This window comes from Arachis ipaensis, chromosome B1 (genome assembly GCF_059453495.1).
Source record: "Arachis ipaensis isolate K30076 ecotype BB chromosome B1, ASM5945349v1, whole genome shotgun sequence".
In the NCBI taxonomy this organism is placed as follows: Eukaryota; Viridiplantae; Streptophyta; class Magnoliopsida; order Fabales; family Fabaceae; genus Arachis; species Arachis ipaensis.
The window spans coordinates 116,173,399-116,195,369 of record NC_142436.1 but is presented as its reverse complement, the minus strand read 5'-3'; the positions used below and the strand labels follow the sequence as shown (position 1 = coordinate 116,195,369).

The following is a 21,971-nucleotide window of genomic DNA, read 5'->3' as shown; positions in this document are numbered from 1 at the left end:
GTAGCGGAAGCATATGTTATCCACGTTTCGTTCACTGTAAATCATGTTGTCGTTGAAAAATTTATACTCTTGTGAACGCAGCCCATCCCGGAAGAGATGTCACGGAAACAGGAGGCAGAAGACAACGATGATGGTAAAAATGGGTTACTTCAACGCCTCATGGGGATAGCTGAGGTAATCTCTAGTTATTTTCGTTCCGTTTGTGAAGGAGTTGTGTTAAGCATAGTGGAACTTTGGTTGCCCATGATGGTATATTACACCATGTAGTATATCCAATGGTGATGAGAACATTGAGCAGGGGTAAAACAAACGTGCTTATATCGTTTTCCTTCGCCATGTTGTCATTGTTCACGTCGAACTGGTTATGTTTTTATGGATGGTTAAGGTTAATCTGCCTTGCAGAAGACCATGTTCTCCTTTATTAACAGGACCTGGCCGAAGCGGTCCGTTCATTTTCGAATTGAAAAATGTAATATCTTTTTCAAGCACTTATTAGGCTCGTGGTGGCGGTGACTCGTATTTTGCAGAAAGTCGAGGCGAGGCTTGCTGTTGTTGAAGCCAAGGTAGAAATTCTGGCCAAGCGGTCGTCTGTTGCAGAGGGAATGCTACTCCAAATGCTCCAACTCAGTTAGCAAAATCATGATAAGCATAAGATTGTGATGATTCCGAGGCCCCTCGGCAGCAGCCTCAAAGAATGGAAGCATGACATCCACTCCTCCGACAGTAAGGTCGCTCCTATGGCTCCACCTGCTGACAAAAGGGGCCCAGCGAAGAAGCCTATTGGCGATGAGGGCAAATTTTTTACTCACCTTAGAACACCATCTGAGAAAGGCAAGGGAACCGTGGTTGCGGCAGATACCGAAGGTAGCCTGTTTGATCTCATTGTACCCAACTCGCCTGGATATGACAACGACGTACTCATCGACGAGTCTTGATCAACTCCACACATCTCCATCGGTGCGACGTTGCTTGTGCCACCGCAAAACACCCTCCTGAAGTGGGGATCTGGACCCCAAAGACACTTCGGGACCAACCCAAGCAAAGCACCTACGACCGTCGGAGCAACCCAAGACAAGGTACGCAACTTATATGACTTGCTCCAAGCCACCATGGTTGGAGTATTTTTGTTCCTCCTAAATCCATTAAGGTGATTTGTTCACCACTGTCGTTGTGCCCAACAGGACCTCCGTGGTCTGCCGGTGTGGACACAGTTTGAGTCAACAACCTGCGTCGCCGGATTGTATGCATCAAGCCCCCAGCCTACTGGGCCCTGTAAGCTGCCGAAGCTGGAGCGAATCGAGGTTACTGCCACTGATGCAACTCCTCCGTCGACGCTGAAGCGAATGATGGCCTCTGCATTTCACGCTGTACGTCAAACGAGTCCCCTATCTCATGAGGCAACCGAAACTGTTCCCGCAATTAGGCGCAATCGCATTGAAAACAACAGCAACTGTGTTCCAATGGTGGGTTTCAAATTATAGTCCCTGATCCGGTGTTAATAACTGCATGCATGGTTATGTAGATTGATTTATGATGACCAAACAATGCTGAAACTATGAAAACAGGCTTACGAGATGGCATTCAGGCCAACTCCCGAAATGGAGCTGACCATGGAGCAAACCAAATTAGCAAACCAAATTAGCTGCATATGTCTTTGGGAAGAAGCGCCCTTTGGCGTAAGTGAAAGATCACTCCTTGAAATTATCTTTTTTTTTTATGTGTTTGTTGTGTGTCTTAACAATGTTGACAGAAAACCATGATTTTAAATTTTATTTTATAATATTTGGTTTTTTTTAATTTAGAAAATGAACTCTAACTTTATCCTTTAGTAACATTAATTTTTTACCTTATATTATTATTAAATTATTTTTTTATTACATCAACATATATTACTTTTAATAAAATTTTGATGTGTTATTCATTTATGCTTTTTACAAAATAATTAACAATTAAAATAAGTAAACACTTTCACGACAAAGAAATATAAAAAATAATAATGAACGAGAAAAGTCAACCATCATGAATGTTTTGGAAAATCTATACTATATTTACACAATTTTAAGGCTTTAACAATTCTTTTAAAAAAAAACTATGTACAGTCTATCTTAGTTGGTAAATTTTAGGATTTAAATAACTAGCTTAATTACCTCATATGCTAACAATAAAATGATCCCGTTATTTTTTAAATTATAAGACCTTATGTATAGAGTGAGAAAATAGACGGTGTAACCTGTAACCCAAGAATTTTATACTAAAACACTTAAAAGGTAAGGAAAATAAATTTAACGTCATAAAAAGTGGTAACCATGAACTAATAATATTACAAATAAAATTCGATTACTTACAAGTTAGTTTATTAATAACTTGGAGAATAACATACCCTCCATATTTTCAACTATTTATTTGGGGTAACCAAAATAATTTTAATGTTTGTAGTTAAATACAATTCTTAAAATTTGTATAATTAATCTAACTACTGCAAACGCTAACCACACAACGACTTGTTTATATCTTTAATTAGAATATGTTGCATATATTTTGATGGTGCTATGAGAACAATCAAAAATAAAAGAAAAGGTTTTTATCCACGAGAACAATAAAAAATTGTACATTAACTCTAATACTAAGAAAATTATATAATTTAGATATGAAAACGTTAGTAAATCATATGTATACCTTTAAATGTTAAATCTTTCATCCTCAAGTTAACAACCTTTAAACTTAAGATATTATAATCCCTAATAATCAAACCTTTTAATATAAATTGTTCGCTGCTACACCATGAAAGCTGTATATACCACGTTTGTGTCAATGGTTAGAATAACTTATGATTCTTCGGTCACGGTAGTTAAAAAAAGTTCATCTTATTTTTTTTCCACATACATATTAGTTTATGCACATGCCCATTCAAGTGTTGATTAGGAAAAGCACACCAAATAGGACCCAAAATAACACACATGTTGAACGAATAGACATTTGTTTGCTGTCCAAACAATAATGATACAAGGCCCAGAAATGCCAAAATGCAAGTCAAAGCCAAGTTTGTGTGGGCCCAAAGTCAGTTAAATCTTAAATGTTATAAAAATAAGATTATCACCCAAAAAGGTCCAACACGTTACAACATCAGAAGCTTCAACTCCTTCAACGTGAACATCAGGCCAGGGATTCAATATTCATGTCCAGTTATCACCCATCATTTACGGTGCCTATGTGGGCGAAGGCGAACCCTAAATAAGTGGGGATGCAATTTGTCGCCGTAGTTTGATTTCAATATCACGAATTGCATTTCTATGAACGAAATGTCACTAACGCTGTGTTGCATGATTTACAGGGAGGTTCTGTTCCGGTATGGAGGGTTCAGCATTCCCCGGGGTGTTTTCATGTCGTTGGTGCCTCCATGGACACCTCACACTAATGTAAGTGAATCCTTGATTTGACTTTGTCTTGTGACTCCGATAGGTTAACAGGTTACAAAAATTTTCATATAGTAGAAATTATGCACGGCTAATCAATTACATGTTTCCACATTCAGCTTATCAACACTGCCTCAATGATTGGGTCCATGGTTGCTTCAAAGCTGATGGCACCCCATATATGGTACTTTCCGTCTAACTTAGCAGACGAGGTCCTCAGCGGTGCTACTATGGATCGGCTACAGGCTGCGTATACACTGCCTTGGATGCCAGAAACAAATAATCTCCACTATGTGAGTTATGTGTCTTTGTAATAATTAAGCACTGAGGTCTAGTGTTGAGATCTGTAGACTCCTAATGTTGTCTGCATTGTAGGTTTTTGTGCCCATCTGGGAGCCAGCAGATGTGTGGTACCTGATAATGCTTGATGTTAAGGAATCAAGGGTGTATGCATTTGACGTCAACAAAACCCCCGACAGCATTATTAGAAGAGAGGCCAACATGACTCGCATTGTGAGTATAGTTGTAACCGTAAACTATGATATATATATATATATACACGCAGGTTGGATCTGATTTTAATCTATTGTGATTCACATTTATTTGCGTTCTTGTTGAACGGTGCAAACATTGACATGGACAACATGCTTGATGACCCAATTTAAAAAAAATCGTGAATGCAGTGTCGCATGTTGGGGAAGTTGTTCATGTTGAATCGGAACCTGGTCAACTTTAGGCATGGGAACCCAAATCCTGCAAATTGGGGCAACTTCCACTACCCAGCAGGTCTTCCGACCGATGTTGACAGGTATGTAACTTATCCAATTAAACACCAACTCACCCAGACATTACTGATGTTGGATGCCTACACTTTGCTTCCACATGTGTGTTTTCTGGCTAAATTTTATGTATACCCGAGTTGTTGCCAATGAATTATTCAGTTGTCTCCGGTTGGTATTCTGGTTGCAAGGTGGACATTGCAGTTTGGTGTCTTTATTGGCTCCTGCACGAAGGCGGATTCAGTCCGAGGATATTCAATCCTTTGGTATGATGGTCATACTTTGCAGATTGTTGCCTTCTGTTGTACCAGAAAGGAGTTATTGTTGTTAGGAACGTAACAAGGTTTATGTTTGGACTCCATGCAGGTTGATGCCGATACTGTTAGGATGAAGGCAGCAATCAAGATAATTCAGTCCGTTGGGAACGAGGAAGGAGGATCTATAGATGTGCGCTCGCAAATCAATTGGTTGGACGTCATTTCCTTCAACTAATCAGACCAGATATCTGTTTGTTGTCAGTTATGCTTTTCTCGGAAGAAGTCCTGTTAAGTATTTATGGCAGTAAGTCTATTTAGGTCGTTTGAGCAGAAGATGATGACACTAAGTTGTTGCTCCTTTTGGCTGTGCATTCAAGGCCCTTTTGCACCACCTTATTATGTGTTTTGGGCAAGGTTTAGGACATGCTAGAACCTATATCCTGTGTTTATGTCAATAGTGTACTGGACATCAACTGTCTGACTTATAAACTTTGTTAAGTTGAATCTAGGGGATCAGCTACTCGAGTAGCAACTAAAACAAGTCCAGTCTCATCTAGGGTGATTGGCCTTTTTTTAGTTGTGTGACCCTGAATCCCTGTGAACGGTCTAATTATGTGAATAAGTAATGAAATGTTGCGTCGTATCTTATTTTCTTATTTGCATAGGCAACTTAAATAGTTACTAAACAATATGAAGATTTTCAACTGAGTTGGAGATATCATCCTCTCAAAATCACCTCGTGACCTCATAAATTAATTTCTTGCTTATTGGTTTTAGGTGTAATTCTGTCACTCGACTTGAGCTACGGAGGAGAATTGAATCTCCCAACTATCCTGCCGATTATATTTGTGCGTTGCCGCATTTATCGAATACGGAATGAGGCGGTTAACGTACATGTCTAACTTATTTTACATTCAAACAATATTCATTTATTCCAATTCTAATTAGAATGGTCGGAAAGATGATTAATGTAGATAATTGAACAAGTGATATCCAACATAAAGGAGTTTTAGGAGAATGAGAGTTGAGTTAAAAGCAAAGGTTCAGGTACTTGGATGGGCAATGAAAAAAAACAACGCAACACAGATTTGTATAATGAAAAGAGAAATGGTAGTAATGTATGAACATTAAGTCTTCTATCGTCCTTTTAAATCTGATACAATTATTTAATTAAGTCTTAGTTAAACCACGTTCCTTTGTCGGAGATAGACATGTTGGTAACAAACTTTAACGTAACTATTAATTACTAAAAGTTTTCTCATTTCCTAGCTACACACCAAATAGTTACTTCATCATTCTCTCATTCCCATAGACTGCTTCTCGAATTTTATTATTGTCGTAAAACCCTAACAACTTACGCAAAATATTTTTTAAACACACCAAAAATCTCAAATTTAAAATTTAAAATTAAACATAAAAAACAAAAAATATTATGCTAATATCTTATTCCATTAAAAAGCCTTTAAATCTTAGTATTTCTTACTTTTTATTATTAGTAGATTCAAATCATGAATTACATATTTGAACGCGTTAAAATGATAAAGATGTAGGTATATAAAAAACCTATTTGTTTTCGTTTATAAAACATCAAAAGTGGTTTCTAAAAATTATTTTTAAATTGAATTTTGTTAGTCATCCAAAGTGGCGAAAGTGGAATGAAAATTTTCAATTTTAAATTTTTAATTTAAGATTCAAAATTGAGAATTAAAATTCTAAAATTCAGCCTCAAAATTTTGAAGTGTAAATTTTATACACTTTTTATAAAGAAGATTTTAAAACTGATGCTTATTAATTGTTTGCACCAGTTGCGTAACTCAACCTAAGCTGCATGGGGTATCTTGTATATACTCCTGCTAAGTGTCAATTAAGATACATTTGGATAAGGTAAATTTCAGGTTATAGTAATTGAGAAATACAGTGACCCAATTATTCTAATGCGTACTCTCATGGAGAAATCTTTCTGAGATTTATTAATGGGTACTCTCATGTGCTTGCTGTACTCATGCGATGACTTGACTCTAAAATCACCCTTGGGGGTTGCTCTCAGATCCAGGTGGATTGCTTTCATAATCAAAACTGTTTATTGTTACATAACACAAGTTGATTTGGTATAATCTTGTTAAACATACTTGCAAATGAAACACCCTGTTCTATGGGTAAAGGTGATGGTAATTACCATGGTCACCTCATATCGTTTTTAATAACCTCATTTAGATTAACAAGAAAAGTCTTCACATAAAATTAATTGCCACTGCGGGTATCATCTCTTTAGAAACATTTAACATATTCAATTCAGTTTGGAAACTTCTTTACCTGTTGCCAACACACACCTCCCAATTCCTTCACACCATCTCTTCTTTACCATAAATCCTTCTTTTGTGTCCAAATTTAGCCTACCCTCCTTCGACAAGTGTTGCTTTCATTGCCAGCATATGACACCTGCAACAGATTAAAATCATGGCTTAACATCGACCGTCCCCTCTAAACGAACTGACATGCTTAAAGAATTTTATGCTTATGCCATCATCACCGTTAGGTCTCTATTAGGCATACGCTGACTTGGCATGGTGTTCTGCTCTGTATATGAAGTTGTTACTCGTGGCCCGTTGGGACATCGAGTACGTCTATGACCTAGGCAACCGCATGTGCTGCACTTCCTCCGCTTGACAGCCCTTGAACCAACCAGCTCATTAGCACGCCCGGTCCCCTTTGTGCGAACGCCAATTGGGTCTCTAACCCCCTGCGCCGCATGAGGACTCCCTGCACCAGCACCAGCGTCCCCATTTATCATTTCTAGCCTCAGTGTGTCCTTTACCACTTTCTCTGTGTACACCTTGAAGTTCTCTTCACTCTGACAAGCAACCCGAGCGAACCTTTTGCAATGTTGCAAGAACGCACCAACACGGCTACGATAAAACGCCTCCGTGTTGTCGACTTGATTAACCCCAGACATTTCAACCTTGGCTGCCTTCGACCATCGTTGCAGCACCAGGCTCTTCGGGAGGGACCCAATGTCTAATCGGACAAGCACTGCAAGTATGTGGACGCAAGGAAGTCTGAAAGATTCCATCCTTAAGCAAGTGCATACAAAAGTGTCGGACATTCCATGGTGAGTCACGCTCCACCTCTTCTCTGGCCTCCTATATTTCTGAGTCACGTATGTACATGTGCCTTCCGATTCTATGCACCCTAACACTGTAACACGCACACACCTCTTCAACGACTCCCGGTATCTTGCAAAAATCTCACGTGTGAAATTCATTGCACCTGATTTTTCCAGCTCGGGAAACTCTGTTTGGATTACAGGGGTCCCATATGATGATCGAAACTCTAGCTCATCTTCGTTGTCTCTGAGGAATTCCACACACTGCTGGAAATTTGTTATGAATTCAAGAATCCCGTACCTGCTCTCCACAAACCGCCCAAGCTTCGCATGCAATGATTCGCATCGGGAAGTCATCCTAATGCCAGCAAAGAACCTTCCACGTATGTAAGCTGTGGCCCACAACAATTTCTTCGAGTATAAATCCTTCACCCACTTATGATCCTTCACGCCACACTCACTCACCATCGCTTCCCACTGCAACTCAAACTCCTCCACCTCTATGTCTGCTAGCATGCAGTGCCTAAACAAGGATGTGAACCTCGGCATACATACATTGGAAATAGCATTTTTCAATAGGTGCCATGCGCAAAGCCTATGATGAGCATCGGGAAAGACCTCATGGATAGCTAGTCGCATTGATCTATCCCCGTCAGTTATTATGGCCTTCGGAGCTCTGCCATCCATACATTCAAGAAATTTTCTTAGAACCCATACATACGAAGATTGTGTTTCACTTGATACCATTGCGGTTGCAAAAACACATGTCTGGTTGTGATTGTTAACCCCAGAGAAAACAACGACTGGAAGATTGTATTTGTTTCGTCCGTAGGTAGCATCAAAGGCAAGAACATCACCGAATAATTTGAAATCCTCCTGACTACGACCGTCACTCCAGAATAAGTCACACATGTGTTGACCAACCCCTACCTCGTACCTCCAATACATCTTCTCATCTCTCCTAGAAGCCACCTCCAAGAACCTTAGTGCTGCATTGACATCACCATTCTGCAAGGACCGTTGTCGCCTAACCTCGTTGTACATGTCTCGCTTGGTGAATGATAAACGGTTGAAACCCCCAGCTTGTGCTGCTATTGACTCGTATATTTTCGGGATTGAAATTCCCACTTGCCGCAGGCTATCCATGTGCGCTATGTCAACATCCGAAATCCTCCTATGCGCAGGCAAGTACTCCACAAACTTTTGAGGCAAGAGATCATGGTTATGGTCATTCACAAAACGTGCCACAAACCACTTTCCCGTGCCAATTCTTGGCTTTATCCGCATCTTGGCAGGACACCCACAACGGGTGACAACCTTGTGCTCTCTTTTGCGATCCTGCTTTTCTAACCATTTCTTGTTCCGAAAACCTTCTCTATTGCACAAATACGTAATCCACACAAATTCTCCTCTCTTGTTTTTTATCTTCTTACCTTGTCGAACAGCAAAACCCTTCACCCGGCTGTACTCTTCATATATACGAGCAGCTTCCTTAGGATTGTTGAACTCCATTTGCAAAAAATATCAGCCGTTACTGTCACAACTTCAGCCGCGTTCATTCCATTCTCAACACTTTGCTGTCCTCCACCTACCTCAACCTCTTCATCTTCCATTCCCATGTCTTGTACTATTTCCTGAAAACACAATTAATTCATGTATTGAGTCCACATTGCCAAACTTAATGAATGAAGCTATTTGCATATTCACATTGGGTTGCAGCATTGTAAAGTACATCTTTTAACCAAAACTCGCTACCACATACCTCTTCAAAGGCAGCGTCCCCCACCCTTTCACTCACTCCATCCAATACCGCCTCATCCGCAAATGCGCCTTCCATACAGGACCTAAGAACCTCTTTCATTGCGAATCACTTTGTCTGCCCTGCACACCACCTAATCTCAATGGGTCAAACCAAGCAGGTCTTGAAATTATTGTTTTCAGAGATATCTCATCAATTCCAATTTCAACATGACTGAAATAAGAACAATTCACAACCATACACCTCAAACACTATCATTAAACCAGTAATTTTAATTTCACGTTCGTTCACATTAACTCAACATACTCTTAACATGCAACAAATAACCATATTGCTGTCTCACTTATAATCTCATACTCAAACCCTTCCCAAATTTCAATTCTTAATGACCATGTTGTGAGTACACTCCCAACATTACTGCAGTTCGCTCATTCATACTTTTGAATGCATTAGCAGCATTACCCACCTCCCCTACAATCCAATACTCAATAAACCACCATCAATGCCTCACAATACACCATTCTCAATTGCAAGCAAACTATTAAACATGTATATACTTCATCATAAATATCATCTACATCTAATGTATCTTTATTACTAACCTTACTTGTAGTATTTCTCCGTCTAACTTTGCCCACTTTGGTCTCGCTGCATCCAAGTGAAATTTCCTTCTTAAATTGATGGTCCACCGTATCCAACATCCCCTAACGCTGCTCGTCACACCCTCCGTTGGCATTGCTACCGACCCTTAACCCTTCACCGTCTTCCATTTCTGACACCACCGGAAGCCCCAATTTTGCGAATTAGCGCATTCGATCCCAACACCAACTTGGTTATTACTCTCTCCTCATCCTAATCCAGCTGAGTCTGTTACTAACTTGGCTATTGCTCTTTTCTCATTCGAATTCAGCTGACCCTGCACGTAATTTCCTAAATAAAAAACGAGGATGTTATTGTAATTTCAGTGTTTACATAACGACAAAAAAAACACTCTTACCCGTTAGCGATACTGCGCTAGGAACATCGCTATTCCAAAAAGGACAATGGCATACCTGATAATTTTCCTATATATATATATATATATAATTACTCATTTTCTTATTAAAAAAAAAAAAGAATAAAGTTACACCTAATCAAAATCAGAACAAAACACTAACAGCAAGGACAAAGTTGCACCTAAATCGGTGCTCCCTGCGTCGGCACTACTTCCGTGTCCCTCCATGGTTCAACACCCGTCGGGTTGCCGTCTCCCTCTCTGAAGTCGTCGCGCCGCCGTCTCCCTCTCCCTCACTCGTCGCACCTCCGTTTCCCTCTCTCAACCCTCCTCCTTGCCACCCGTCAGCGCCAACTGTCAGCCACGTTCAGCGTTCGCAGCGCTGTGGTAAATTATTTGATCAAATTTTTTCTTGATCTGATTATTTGTAAAATTTGATTTTCTTGGTTCTTCATTTTTTCTGATTTTTCTAAACTGTTTTTTGTTCTATTCTGATATTTGGTTCTGTTCTGGTGCAGCTGTGGTAGTGCTCAGCTGCTGCTAGGTGGTGGTGAACTGCTAGTGCTTTGCCTGTTCTGTTCTGCTAGTTTTTCTACATCAACTATCAGCAGGTTAATTTTTTCATATTTTAAGCTTTCATGATTAGGGTTTTGATTTTGTTTAATTTTTGTTGATTGGTATTGATGGTTTGATTTAATTGTTCAGAGTTTCCAGTTTTTGGGTTTTATTTGGTTTAGTGTTTCGTTCTTATCTTCACTGCACCGTAACAGTAGATGTATCCGAATCACATAGTAACTCATTGGAAAAGTCAATTTCATAGATCAGTGGCGCTTGGCTGGATGAGAGTGCTTTTTTGGTTTGTGGCTTTGTGAATTTGTGTTAGATATTAATAGTACTTAATTTATTGGTTGAGCTACTTTAGTCCAAGGATTAAGTTTCTTTCAGGCCTCAAGTTTCAGGTTCTCTGTTTGTTGTAGTAAGTGTTAGTTATGAGTTTTGATTGCAATTAGGATTCACTAAGTGGAATCTAGGGGCCTTCTACAAACGTTTGGAAGGTTTTAAGGAGTTTGAGGCTGGTGCAGGTTTAGAAGATGAATGGTTCTACTTTAGTTTTGGATTTTCTATTGAAAACTAGCTTAATTTTTGCAGGCTTTTGGTATCTGACAATCTAACCTAAAGCTTTATTTAGTTGCATGCATGAGTTCTATTGTAGGGTTTGAAAGTTATTTATTATTCTACACATGTTGCTGGTCTTCTTTCTTTTCTCTTCACTATAGTATTAGTGCTAAACTTAAGTTTTCATCTGTTTTGTGCTGTAATTCCTGACTTTAATATGTATGTATGTATGTATGTACAAGTGTGGATTTGAGAAAACTCCCCTTGCAGTGCAAAATGTGATTGATTGCATGTGGTTGGAAGAAAGTAATACGTAATTTTCAATCCTTGAGAGTGATGTAACTACAATTTGAAATTATGTTTTAATCCAAGTTAGAGCACAGATCTTTTTTTTTGGGTGTTTTGTCTTTAATTATTTTCTCTATAGGTTTTTTTTCTTGTAATTCTGAAATTGGAATATATTGTTCCCAGTGGTTCCTCCAAATTAAGATATCTTGGCGTTTGGATTGATTAGCTGAAGTTGGAAATGGTTAAAAGGTTAGCTGGTCCTACACCCACCAATGATTTCATTAGGAAAGAACTAAATTAAATATCTAATTGATTTCTTTTTGGAACAGTTATGGAGTATTTTGATTTACAACTTGGAGAGATGTCATGTTGCAGTGCATAGAGGGATTGAGGCATCTATTTGCTCCCCTTTTATGGTGTTGTGACCTTGATATATATGAACAGTCAGGAGGCCTTGAAGATCTTGGACTCCGTTTTCTCTTGTGCCCTCTAGACTTCTTTTACTCCTATGTGGAGTTTCTTATCCATCTCCATATGCAAATCCAGATGTGTTGTTAACCAAGGTTGTTGCTTTTGCTCTTATCATTTTTGTGATAAACCATTAATATTAATTAGTGGAACATTTAGAATAGTTGAGTTTCACTTGTGTATACAAAGTATTTTTGTGTTATAAAAATAGAAAATTTATTAAGCCAAGAAAGCGTTTCAAGCGTTTGAACTCGAGATTTTTGCAGATAATTTTGACTATGACATAATCTAATATTTTGATATTCTTGGCTTATTTCCTTGCATATGAAACGTGACTTGGTGCATCTTTGGCTGCCACTACAGTATTTGGGTATGAAAAGCTTCCTCTCAAAATTCTACTCGTTCAACTTATATTAAGCTTTTGCACAGTTATATACTATATACATTGTTTTAAGATATGGTAGTCTTTTTCTGAAACTTATTAATAAATTATTGTCATGGTTATCATCAGGTGAATATGACAAAGAAGAAAAGGCTGCGAGAGCTTATGATTTGGCAGCTTTAAAGTATTGGGGTCCCACTGCTACCGCCAACTTCCCGGTAAGGGTCACTTCCGTGTGTATTATGCTTTTCATCCTTTCTTAGTTGCTTTGTGTGCATGAAATGATCCTACGTTTATAGCTGAAAGGAACCTTGCTTGTTGAGATGGGACTAAAGATTTAGCTATTCTATTAAATTTATAATGTTTAATTCATATTCATTTATCTGAGTACGTATGAGCATATACATATGCATCGCATGCTCAATCTTTTTGCTAAAGTGGATCTAGGTAATTGGCTGTTGTCAAAGGAATATGCTTTACTTGCATTGGTAGGCTAAGGTGCCATGAAAAGTGCATTTAGGATTTTCTGGTCAATTTGTGAATGTAAAACAACAAAAGTAATTAAAATAAAAAGAAAGAAGAGGCGGCTTGGCCAAGGGACTAATTATATATACAAAAATATATAGAAATATTTTATGCAACTATTTTATGTACGTCAGTTCTATGCATGAGTGCAAATAATATATCTTCAATAAATAATAATTCGGGGTTTACTTGGTAACTTGAACTGGCAAGTTGCAACATTTGCTTATTAATTATTTCTACCTCTTATTCCATAGGTTTCCAATTACCCAAAGGGACTGGAGGAGATGAAACACGTAACAAAGCAAGAATTCATTGCATCACTGAGAAGGTTTTTCTGCATTGGCCTGTTAAATTTGAAACACTATATTATAACTATACTTATATGTGGGTACTGAAATACGTGACTATCTTTTTTGCAGGAAAAGTAGTGGCTTTTCCAGGGGAGCTTCCATATACAGAGGTGTGACAAGGTATGGAATTTCAAATGACTCAACATCATCTTTCATTCGATATCATTGTAGAGAATAATACATGTACTCATCTTTTCTCGTGTACTTTGGTCTTATATCTTATGCTTGTTTCCGATTAATCCTGCAGGCATCACCAACAAGGGAGGTGGCAAGCAAGAATTGGTCGAGTTGCCGGAAACAAAGATCTTTACTTGGGAACATTCGGTAAGTATTTCACCTTCATTTTCCATTGTGTTCCTGTGTTAACGAAGATGATTATTCAAATTGCTGAGTTTCATATACTATATGCTGATCTTATGTTATCACTTAATCCTTTTCTTAAGGACAACATTAACAATAACATCAAGAAGAAGAAGAAGAAATGGGCGATCGTTAAGAAAAAGAGAAAGTAACACGAATTTTTATTTTTAAACAACTTGATTAAATTTAATTATTAAAAGACTTTAGACAACCAGCATTTTTAATAAAAATATACTATAGAACTTAGAGCTCCTGAATAAACATTTTCCACCTTAGAAACTCTCTATTTGTAAGCTAATAAGAGTTTTCTGGGATGAGTGTTGAGGGTGAGAGCCGAGAGACTATGAAAGAGGACAAAATACGGCGGAATTGAGAAAGAAATCTGGAAATTGAAAATTTCTTAGATTGGATATACGCGACAACCGGCATATCCTATTGTATGATATGGTTCTCATATCTATGGTAAGTACTATAGAGTAATTAGTAATTTCACATTAACACGAGACTATGTCACCCTTATACAAATAACATTATAATTATAAATAAATTAAGAATTTAATTTAATGTACTCAAACAGTAAATGATTTTAGTAATAAATTTTAAATGGATATTTTAAAATTTTAAACTAAATCTTCAAGGGATAATTTTATCTTTTTCAAATTTAAATATGAATTTTTTATTTTTTAAAAATCAAACCACTCTAATCCTAAAAAAATATTTCTATCCTTTTAAAATAATTAGAATATATTTTACTTTTTTTTTAAACTTAACTATAAAGAGGTATTATGTCTTTTTTATTTTTTTAAATTATTAATTTTTGTTTCTATTATAATTTTGTGACGAGACAATAACAATTCAAAATAGATATTTTAATTAACTTTTAAATATATATTTTAGAATTTAAAAATATTTTTGTAGATAATAAAATTCGAATACATTTTTATCAAAAACAAAATTATTCTGAATACATTTTTTATAATTTACCTAAAAATTATTATTATCATCACGTCGCAATCAGTTTTTGTATATACCTTTGATATTTTGCACACCCTATTCTACTTTCCTTAAAAACTATTAAAAATAAATCAAGATAGCCAAAAAAAAAAAAAAGAGCACATACACATACCCACCAACACTACCTTATATTTCACAATCCAATTCTCCGTACAAGAGATATTAATTTAATTCAACTAGGTATCATTTAAAAATGGTACAATATTCAGTCTTTTATTACAATAATTTATAAAAAAAATAAAACAAACACATCTAAAAATTATGAATAGATTTAATGTCTTTTTAAAATTAAATACACATTTAAAATACAAACTAAATAAAACTGACATTTAAAATTTAAATCTTAAATTTCTGTTTCAAATTTAATATATTTAATTATAAATATATTAAAAAATTAAAATGAATAAATACTAATGCTCAAATAAATAATAAAAATTTCAACTAATACTACGATAATACATGTTAGATATATTTTTATTCATAACATCTAAAAATTTGACTTAATTATTGATTTTAATAATTTTTAAAACGTTAATGTTCAAATAAGTAGAAAAAATTCAACTAATAATAAAATAATAAATATTAGATGCATTTTATCAAATCAAATATCAAAAGATTAATTGTATTTTTAGCGTTTATATTTAAATGTTAGAATTTATGATTTTGGATGTGTTTCAAAAATAATTTATATATAACATCGTACGTTTAGATGTGTTTTCATTTGAAAAAAAAAACAAATTTTTATGAACATACAATCTACATCTTCTTACTTAAACTTTTAATTTTTTGTGCATTTTTAATCAAACTAATTAAGTATGAATTATTTTATTTATACCAAGTCTATTATTAAAATCAAATAAGATCAATCTAGTTCCAATTAAATAAAATAGATTATTATGTTTATTTTTAAACATAATTAAAGATGTTGATCATGATATTTCTTAACATACGGATAAAATAATTAAAGAAAAATATAAAATAGATAATCACATAAACAATGGGATAAAGAATAATAATAATAATAAAATATAAATTTAAAGTAGTATATTTACTGGGAGAAATGGAGCAACTTTGTCTTTGAATGGACTTGAAGAGACTTTCACCGCGTCGACCTCACGAGGCTGCTTCCTTTTATGCCGGAGAAGCTTGAGGAGGAGAAGAGCTCCGAAAAGTGGATTACGAGTTTTAGGCTAACTGGACTGGCTAAGGGTGGCGTGATGAATGTTAGTTTTGGGTATCTGGTTGTTGGTGATAATAGGAACGTAAAAGAAGGAAATAATAACGGACTCTGAAGTGAGTAATGTTAGTTTTGGGTATCTTGTTGTTGGTGATAATAGGAACGTAGAAGAAGGAAACAATAACTAACTCTGAAGTGAGTAAGAAGTTAGAGAAATTTTAGTTTTTAAAATTTAAATTGATTTTAATTATTAATGTGTATTTAAAAAATGGGAATATATTTTAATTAAAAAATAATTAAATAACATTAAAGGCTTACCAAAGATTGAATTTTGTTGTACAACTAGCATTTTCTATTACTAATATTGTTTCAAGTGGATTGCCACGTCACTACCCCGTATGTGTTTGGATTGTAGTTTGTCAAATTAGAGTTTGAATAAAAATGATTTTATAGAATTGATTTTGGGTAGAAGTAAGTTTGTGTCAACATGATTTGTGTTTGGCAAATTCTTTACTAAAATTAATTTTGATAAAATAAATATTATTTGGATAATATTAGTTAAAATCACTTTTAGATAGATAATTACTTAAAAGGACATGACATTAAATTATAATATTTTTTTTATACATGTTTAATTTTCTTTTTTATACTTTTTTCTTATGTTTTTTATATAGTATATTTTTAATACTCTTTTTTAGTACGTTATAATTTTTAACTATTATTATTATTTATAGTTAATTTTTTTGTTTAATTTATTTTACCTAATGGGATCAATAAATTCTATTATAAAAAGATAATAATAAATATAATACACAAAAATTATAACTATAAAAATATATAATGTCAAATAAAAAAATTAATAAAAAATATAAATAATAAATAATAAAAAAAGAATTCATATAGAGAGAAATAATAAGAATTTTATAAATAATGCAATAACATGTATAAAGGATAAAGTTGGTAAAAGAAAAATAAATGTTAAAGGTAGTGGCTAAAAGCACGTTAGTCCAACGGAGAAGCTAGAAATTATTGCTTATTGTAAACGTGGTTTTATGAACAAAATCAATTCTGCGCGATTGTAGAGAAGAAAATTAGTTGAACAAAAGATTGAAGCTCTAAAGAAGCTAACTGCTTTTTCCCTTCAAAAAAAGGTGAAGAAAGTAACGGGATTATTATTCACACGCCGCAGTTCATCAACCTCACTCCTAAAAATTTGGTCAAAATACCCCCTCAAAGTCTCAAACAGACGACAACAGATACACTATATTAGAGTAATTCCCATTTTTTAAACCTAGATTCACAAATTGGTCAATCTAAAGTTTCGCCAAACCAAAGCACTATATTAACAGGCATAACAACTCATAATTTCTAACCCTCATTCTCTCACTTACAATCATGGCTACTACACCAATGAATTCAAACCTCCTCTACAAGATTATTATTATTATTTCCTTCCTTGCAATCACAACTTGCCCAGTTGCCTCGGCGGAGAAATGCTCCTCGAACCACCAAGGAGCATGTCACAACCGGAGTGAGGCGCTCAAGTATAAGATAATAGCAATACTTGCAATTCTAGCGATGAGCATGATCGGCGTAACGCTGCCGATGCTCTCACGCGTTGTGCCGGCGATTCACCCAGACCGTGACCTTTTTGCGTTAGTGAAGTCATTTTCCTCCGGTGTCATCCTCGCCACCGGTTACATGCACGTATTGCCGGACTCATTCAATGACCTCATGTCGGACTGCTTGCCGGAAAATCCGTGGCACAAGTTCCCATTCACTACATTTATCGCTATGTTTTCCGCTGTTTTCACCCTCATGGTGGACTCTTTCTCCAACAGTTTCTTTAAGAAGAGAATCCCTGCTGCTTCTTCTACTACTACTAGTGATCTTCCCGAGAAGAACATTGAAGTTGATGGTGGTTGCTGCAATAAAGTGAATAAAGAATTGGAATTGCTTAGTCACAGTCACACTCACGGTGATGTGATTGAACACGGAAATGGAAACATGAAAGTTGTCAGTGCAGAACAGTTGCTACGCTATCGTGTTATCGCTCAGGTTAGTTATCTTAGTTGGTAAACTACCAAAATAGTAGTAGAAAGCTTATACCATTAACAAAAAAAGAACCCCGATAAATATGAATGATAAATAAATTTTCAAAAATATTATAAACGTGATAACAATAATAAAACAACATCATATTTTGTTTATAAGTGACAAGTAATATTTTTTGTTATATTATCATGTTTTTGTTATATGCATGTAGCACTACTAATCTTCGTTTTATTATTGTTGTTGGTGGTGAATTTCGAGCTTGTGGGTTATGTTTATTATTTATTGTTTGGTGTATGAATTGTGAGATGTAATTGTGTGTATATAAAATGTATGCAGGTGTTGGAGCTAGGGATTGTGGTGCACTCAGTGGTGATTGGTTTAGGGATGGGAGCTTCAGATAATCCATGCACAATTAGGCCTCTCATTATAGCACTTTGCTTCCATCAATTCTTTGAGGGAATGGGTTTAGGAGGCTGCATACTTCAGGTTTAATTTGCTGATCACCGATATATATTATATTTTCTTATGTTAAAAAAATTATTTTCTTACTACTAATAATGAACTAATGAAATAGTTAGAAAAGTTAGTTCCTAGTCATTCTCCTAACGACGACAATAATAATAATAATAATAATAATAATAATAATAATAATAATAATAATAATAACTCATTTTTTTTCTAAAATAATTTTCTATTTTTTAAATTTATACATAAACTAAGAAAATAATTAGAGAATTTTAAGGTTACAAAAAATTGAACATATTTAACAAAATTATATTAATATTTTTTCACGTATTCCATTAATTTTAATATTTACCAATATTTCTTTTCTTAATAACTTAGTTCAATCATGTCTTTGTGTAAATGTATAATTAAAAAAAAAGATATTAAATATTGCCACCAATGTTTGTTTATTTTGTAAGAATGATATCTTTTTTTGTCTCTCTATTTTCATTTATTGTATTTTCTAGTTTTACAATTTTAAAAGTGAAAAATTGAGAATAATGAAAACAAAATTTTTTTATTGTTACATATTTTATTTTTTACAGTTCTCTAAAAGTAAATATAAAACACTAAAAATGATTTAATTAATATGTTAAAAGTGGTAAAATATATTGATGCTTATATTTGAATGGCTTAGGGCTTGTTTGGGTGAGCTTTTTAAAAAAGATCTTTTTTCGAGTTATCTTTTTTTAAAAGATCTTATGGAGAAGTAAAAGTAATTTTATGTTTGGATATCTCATGTAAAAAGGTCTTTTTATCAATCAATTATGTTTGGGTATAACAATATAAAAGTACTTTTTTGTTTATTTATTACATGAAAAATATCTTTTTTTAAGGAAAAAAGATTTTTTAAAAAAAGATGTAAATTACAGCTTCTCAAAAAAGATCTTTTTTTGATTTTACTAGTGCTTTTACTTTTACTACTAGAAATTTGCCAAACACGTTAAAAAATAAAAAAAGATCTTTTTTTATTGAAAAAATATCTTTTTTTAACAAAATAATGGCGCCTAAACATGCACTTAATCCTAGTCATTTAACAGTCGGGTTATACTGTTGTCAGTTTTTATGGTATTCAAAGAATAAAGAATAATAAAGGAAAAATATCTAAAAGTGTAACATTTATTGAGATAATAATTATGATAAGAGTGAACTACCATTTTGGATTCTGAAAATTTTTATTTTTTAACAAAATGACTTTTAAACGAATGAAATAACATTTTGATTCTCCAAAAATAATCTTAATTTGCAAAATATACTCAGAATAAAAAAGCATACTAAAAAAAACTCTAGAGGTCGAAATGTATGCTTAGAAAATAGATCTTCTAGGTTTTAAATTTAATAATTTTATTTTAAGTAAATTCTTTTTGAAATCATTTTGGTAAAAACATAAATACTAAGAAAATACTCTATATATTGAATGTTAGGTAAGTTTTTTTGTAACAATTTCTACATGTTATAACAAAAAAAATTCAAATGTATAAATTGTTTGCCCATTATAAAAAAATACTGTAGTTTATCAAATTGAGACAATTTTTCCAAGCTCAATTTTATTTCTTTCTTTTAAAGATTATTTTGTCAAATATTAAATTATTTGAGATCAAATTATGATTTACTCACAAGTGATATTCAGCTTTACGTGAAAAAAAATGTAACTAAGAATAATTTAATATATAAATAGATATCCATCTAATTCTTTTCCATTATCTTTTTTGGTAACAGGCAGAGTATGGGATGAAGATAAAGTCTATTATGATATTCTTCTTTTCCGTGACAACTCCATTTGGAATTGCATTGGGGATAGCTTTGTCAAAGGTATACACTGAGACAAGTCCAGCCTCACTCATAGTGGAAGGTGTTTTGAATGCTGTGTCTGCAGGGCTTCTCAATTACATGGCATTAGTAGAATTATTGGCCACTGATTTTATGGGCCCAAAGCTTCAAAGTAGAGTGAAACTTCAAATTTGTTCTTATGTTTTCGTTATGCTCGGAGCAGGAGGCATGTCAGTCATGGCAATATGGGCATAGACAAAAAGAAATGACGAAAGAAAGAATAAAGTAGAATTTTTAGCCAATGAGCCTTAGCTCACATGTCATATCTCCCCTTTCCCACCTCAAAGGTCTAGGGTTTAAATCTTAGAGATTACAATTGAGGAAAAAGGTGGTAAATGTGTGAGGAGTGTGTGGGTGTGTTATGTACCTAAGGTTGGGGGTTGTCCAATCTATTGGGGTACTTAGGATTGGGGGTTGTCCAATCTACTGACCAAAAAAAAAAGTAGAATTTTTAAAATGGGATTGTTTTTTACCTTTTTTTTTCACATGCCATCACTACAATATTTCTATTTATTTATAGAATTTTTTTTTTAGAAATTTTTTAAAATTTTTCCAACATTTTTTATTTATGGCATAATATAAAACTCCATTAATTATTATTACTTAAAATTTAAAAGTCTCAAGTCCAATCTTCCAAACAAATGTTTATACCCTAAATTATTATAATTAAATCCAAATAAATTTTAATTTAAACAAAAACTTGTCCAAACAAATTTAGAATTGAAGAAAAAGTGAGATCTGAAACTCTAGAACCATTGTAGTGTAGTGTTTGAGATCAGAGGTAGAGTAAGCTTGCCATTGTTGTCATTCATCACATCGCCGTCTAGTTCACTGTTGCCTCCTCTGGTCTTGCCACCTCTTCTATTCATTTATCACAAATCGCATCAATGTCCAGATCCGCCGTTGCTTGTCATTATGTTGTTCTTTTCTCACAATCGCCTCTTTTGGTAACTTCTTCTACGACATAAACAACAACAGTCCTCTGGTGAAGTTGACAAGTATATATTTTTATTTTTTACTATTTTCGTTATTTCATTTTATTGTTGTTTATTTTCGTCTAGTAGTCAAACTTGAAAAATTGAATCTCTATACTATGTTTGATTCTATGTATGACATGCATTAACTAGTAGTGATAGGTAATATCTTGGTGCTTAAGCTAATTTGGCAGCTTCTCATTAGGGAAACCTTTTTATTAATTTATTCATTTATGTATATGGAGGACATGGTTATGTTGTTCCTAAGAGTAAAATTATAATTTTTGTTCAATAAAGTATTGAATCTTATTTGAAGAGAAATTGGCATATAATACACGGAGTGAAAAATTTAGTATGCAATTTTATGTGGTTAATTTTGGTCAAGTGAGAAAAAAAAGGATTAGTCTTTGAATTCGGTATAATTTGTCTGAGATATAGTGAACCATGAGTAGAACATGTTTGTGAATTTGCCTCAGTGAATGTAGGTATACTGCCATGACTATCATACAATTATGATGCGAGTATGTAATACTTGCTCACCAATTTTGAATGAGAATTCAGATTACTTACTAGGGCTATCCTTAAAATTCTTGATATTTTGTTTGCACTATAGTTAATTATCT

General features: G+C 34.3%; 3 protein-coding genes across 8 annotated transcripts; 2 read left to right on the top strand and 1 right to left on the bottom strand.

Annotated features, from left to right (window-relative positions):
• The first annotated feature begins 3,124 nt into the window (after nucleotides 1-3,124).
• LOC107609874 (uncharacterized) lies at nucleotides 3,125-5,089 on the top strand. 2 transcript variants are annotated; one of them, XM_021122959.2, is made up of 7 exons: nucleotides 3,125-3,235; nucleotides 3,332-3,416; nucleotides 3,533-3,706; nucleotides 3,789-3,926; nucleotides 4,097-4,221; nucleotides 4,384-4,458; nucleotides 4,559-5,089. In XM_021122959.2, the coding sequence occupies exons 2-7, from the start codon at nucleotides 3,381-3,383 to the stop codon at nucleotides 4,581-4,583; spliced, it is 573 nt and encodes a 190-aa protein (XP_020978618.2). In that variant the 5' UTR covers nucleotides 3,125-3,235; nucleotides 3,332-3,380; the 3' UTR covers nucleotides 4,584-5,089. The 2 variants fall into 2 exon arrangements, with proteins under 2 accessions (XP_020978618.2, XP_088359474.1); XM_088503348.1 differs by lacking the exon at nucleotides 3,125-3,235 and having other exon boundaries at nucleotides 3,245-3,416.
• Nucleotides 5,090-6,643: 1,554 nt separating this feature from the next.
• LOC107632509 (protein FAR1-RELATED SEQUENCE 5-like) lies at nucleotides 6,644-10,361 on the bottom strand. 5 transcript variants are annotated; one of them, XM_021122937.2, is made up of 5 exons: nucleotides 10,309-10,361; nucleotides 9,914-10,241; nucleotides 9,315-9,444; nucleotides 6,980-9,186; nucleotides 6,644-6,888 (listed from the first exon to the last, which is right to left on the bottom strand). In XM_021122937.2, the coding sequence occupies exons 4-5, from the start codon at nucleotides 9,062-9,064 to the stop codon at nucleotides 6,838-6,840; spliced, it is 2,136 nt and encodes a 711-aa protein (XP_020978596.1). In that variant the 5' UTR covers nucleotides 9,065-9,186; nucleotides 9,315-9,444; nucleotides 9,914-10,241; nucleotides 10,309-10,361; the 3' UTR covers nucleotides 6,644-6,837. The 5 variants fall into 5 exon arrangements, with proteins under 5 accessions (XP_020978596.1, XP_088357753.1, XP_016191669.1 ...); XM_088501627.1 differs by having other exon boundaries at nucleotides 9,315-9,524; nucleotides 9,914-10,326; XM_016336183.3 differs by having other exon boundaries at nucleotides 9,914-10,326.
• Nucleotides 10,362-12,366: 2,005 nt separating this feature from the next.
• LOC107609855 (fe(2+) transport protein 2) lies at nucleotides 12,367-20,859 on the top strand. The gene is made up of 8 exons (XM_088501628.1): nucleotides 12,367-12,547; nucleotides 12,689-12,777; nucleotides 13,339-13,412; nucleotides 13,504-13,554; nucleotides 13,682-13,758; nucleotides 17,463-18,043; nucleotides 18,377-18,526; nucleotides 20,264-20,859. The coding sequence occupies exons 1-8, from the start codon at nucleotides 12,502-12,504 to the stop codon at nucleotides 20,567-20,569; spliced, it is 1,374 nt and encodes a 457-aa protein (XP_088357754.1). The 5' UTR covers nucleotides 12,367-12,501; the 3' UTR covers nucleotides 20,570-20,859.
• Nucleotides 20,860-21,971: the final 1,112 nt, after the last annotated feature.

Coding starts and splice junctions, on each gene's coding strand:
- LOC107609874 (XM_088503348.1), top strand. CDS start 3,291: ATGAACGAAATGTCACTAACGCTGTGTTGCATGATTTACAGGGAGGTT. Junction 3,417..3,532: donor CATGGACACCTCACACTAAT/GTAAGTGAATCC, acceptor TTCCACATTCAG/CTTATCAACACTGCCTCAAT. Junction 3,927..4,096: donor AGGCCAACATGACTCGCATT/GTGAGTATAGTT, acceptor TCGTGAATGCAG/TGTCGCATGTTGGGGAAGTT.
- LOC107632509 (XM_021122937.2), bottom strand. CDS start 9,064: ATGGAGTTCAACAATCCTAAGGAAGCTGCTCGTATATATGAAGAGTAC. Junction 6,889..6,979: donor TGCCTAATAGAGACCTAACG/GTGATGATGGCA, acceptor AATCTGTTGCAG/GTGTCATATGCTGGCAATGA.
- LOC107609855 (XM_088501628.1), top strand. CDS start 12,502: ATGAAACGTGACTTGGTGCATCTTTGGCTGCCACTACAGTATTTGG. Junction 13,759..17,462: donor TCTTTACTTGGGAACATTCG/GTAAGTATTTCA, acceptor CAACTTGCCCAG/TTGCCTCGGCGGAGAAATGC. Junction 18,527..20,263: donor TAGGAGGCTGCATACTTCAG/GTTTAATTTGCT, acceptor TTTTGGTAACAG/GCAGAGTATGGGATGAAGAT.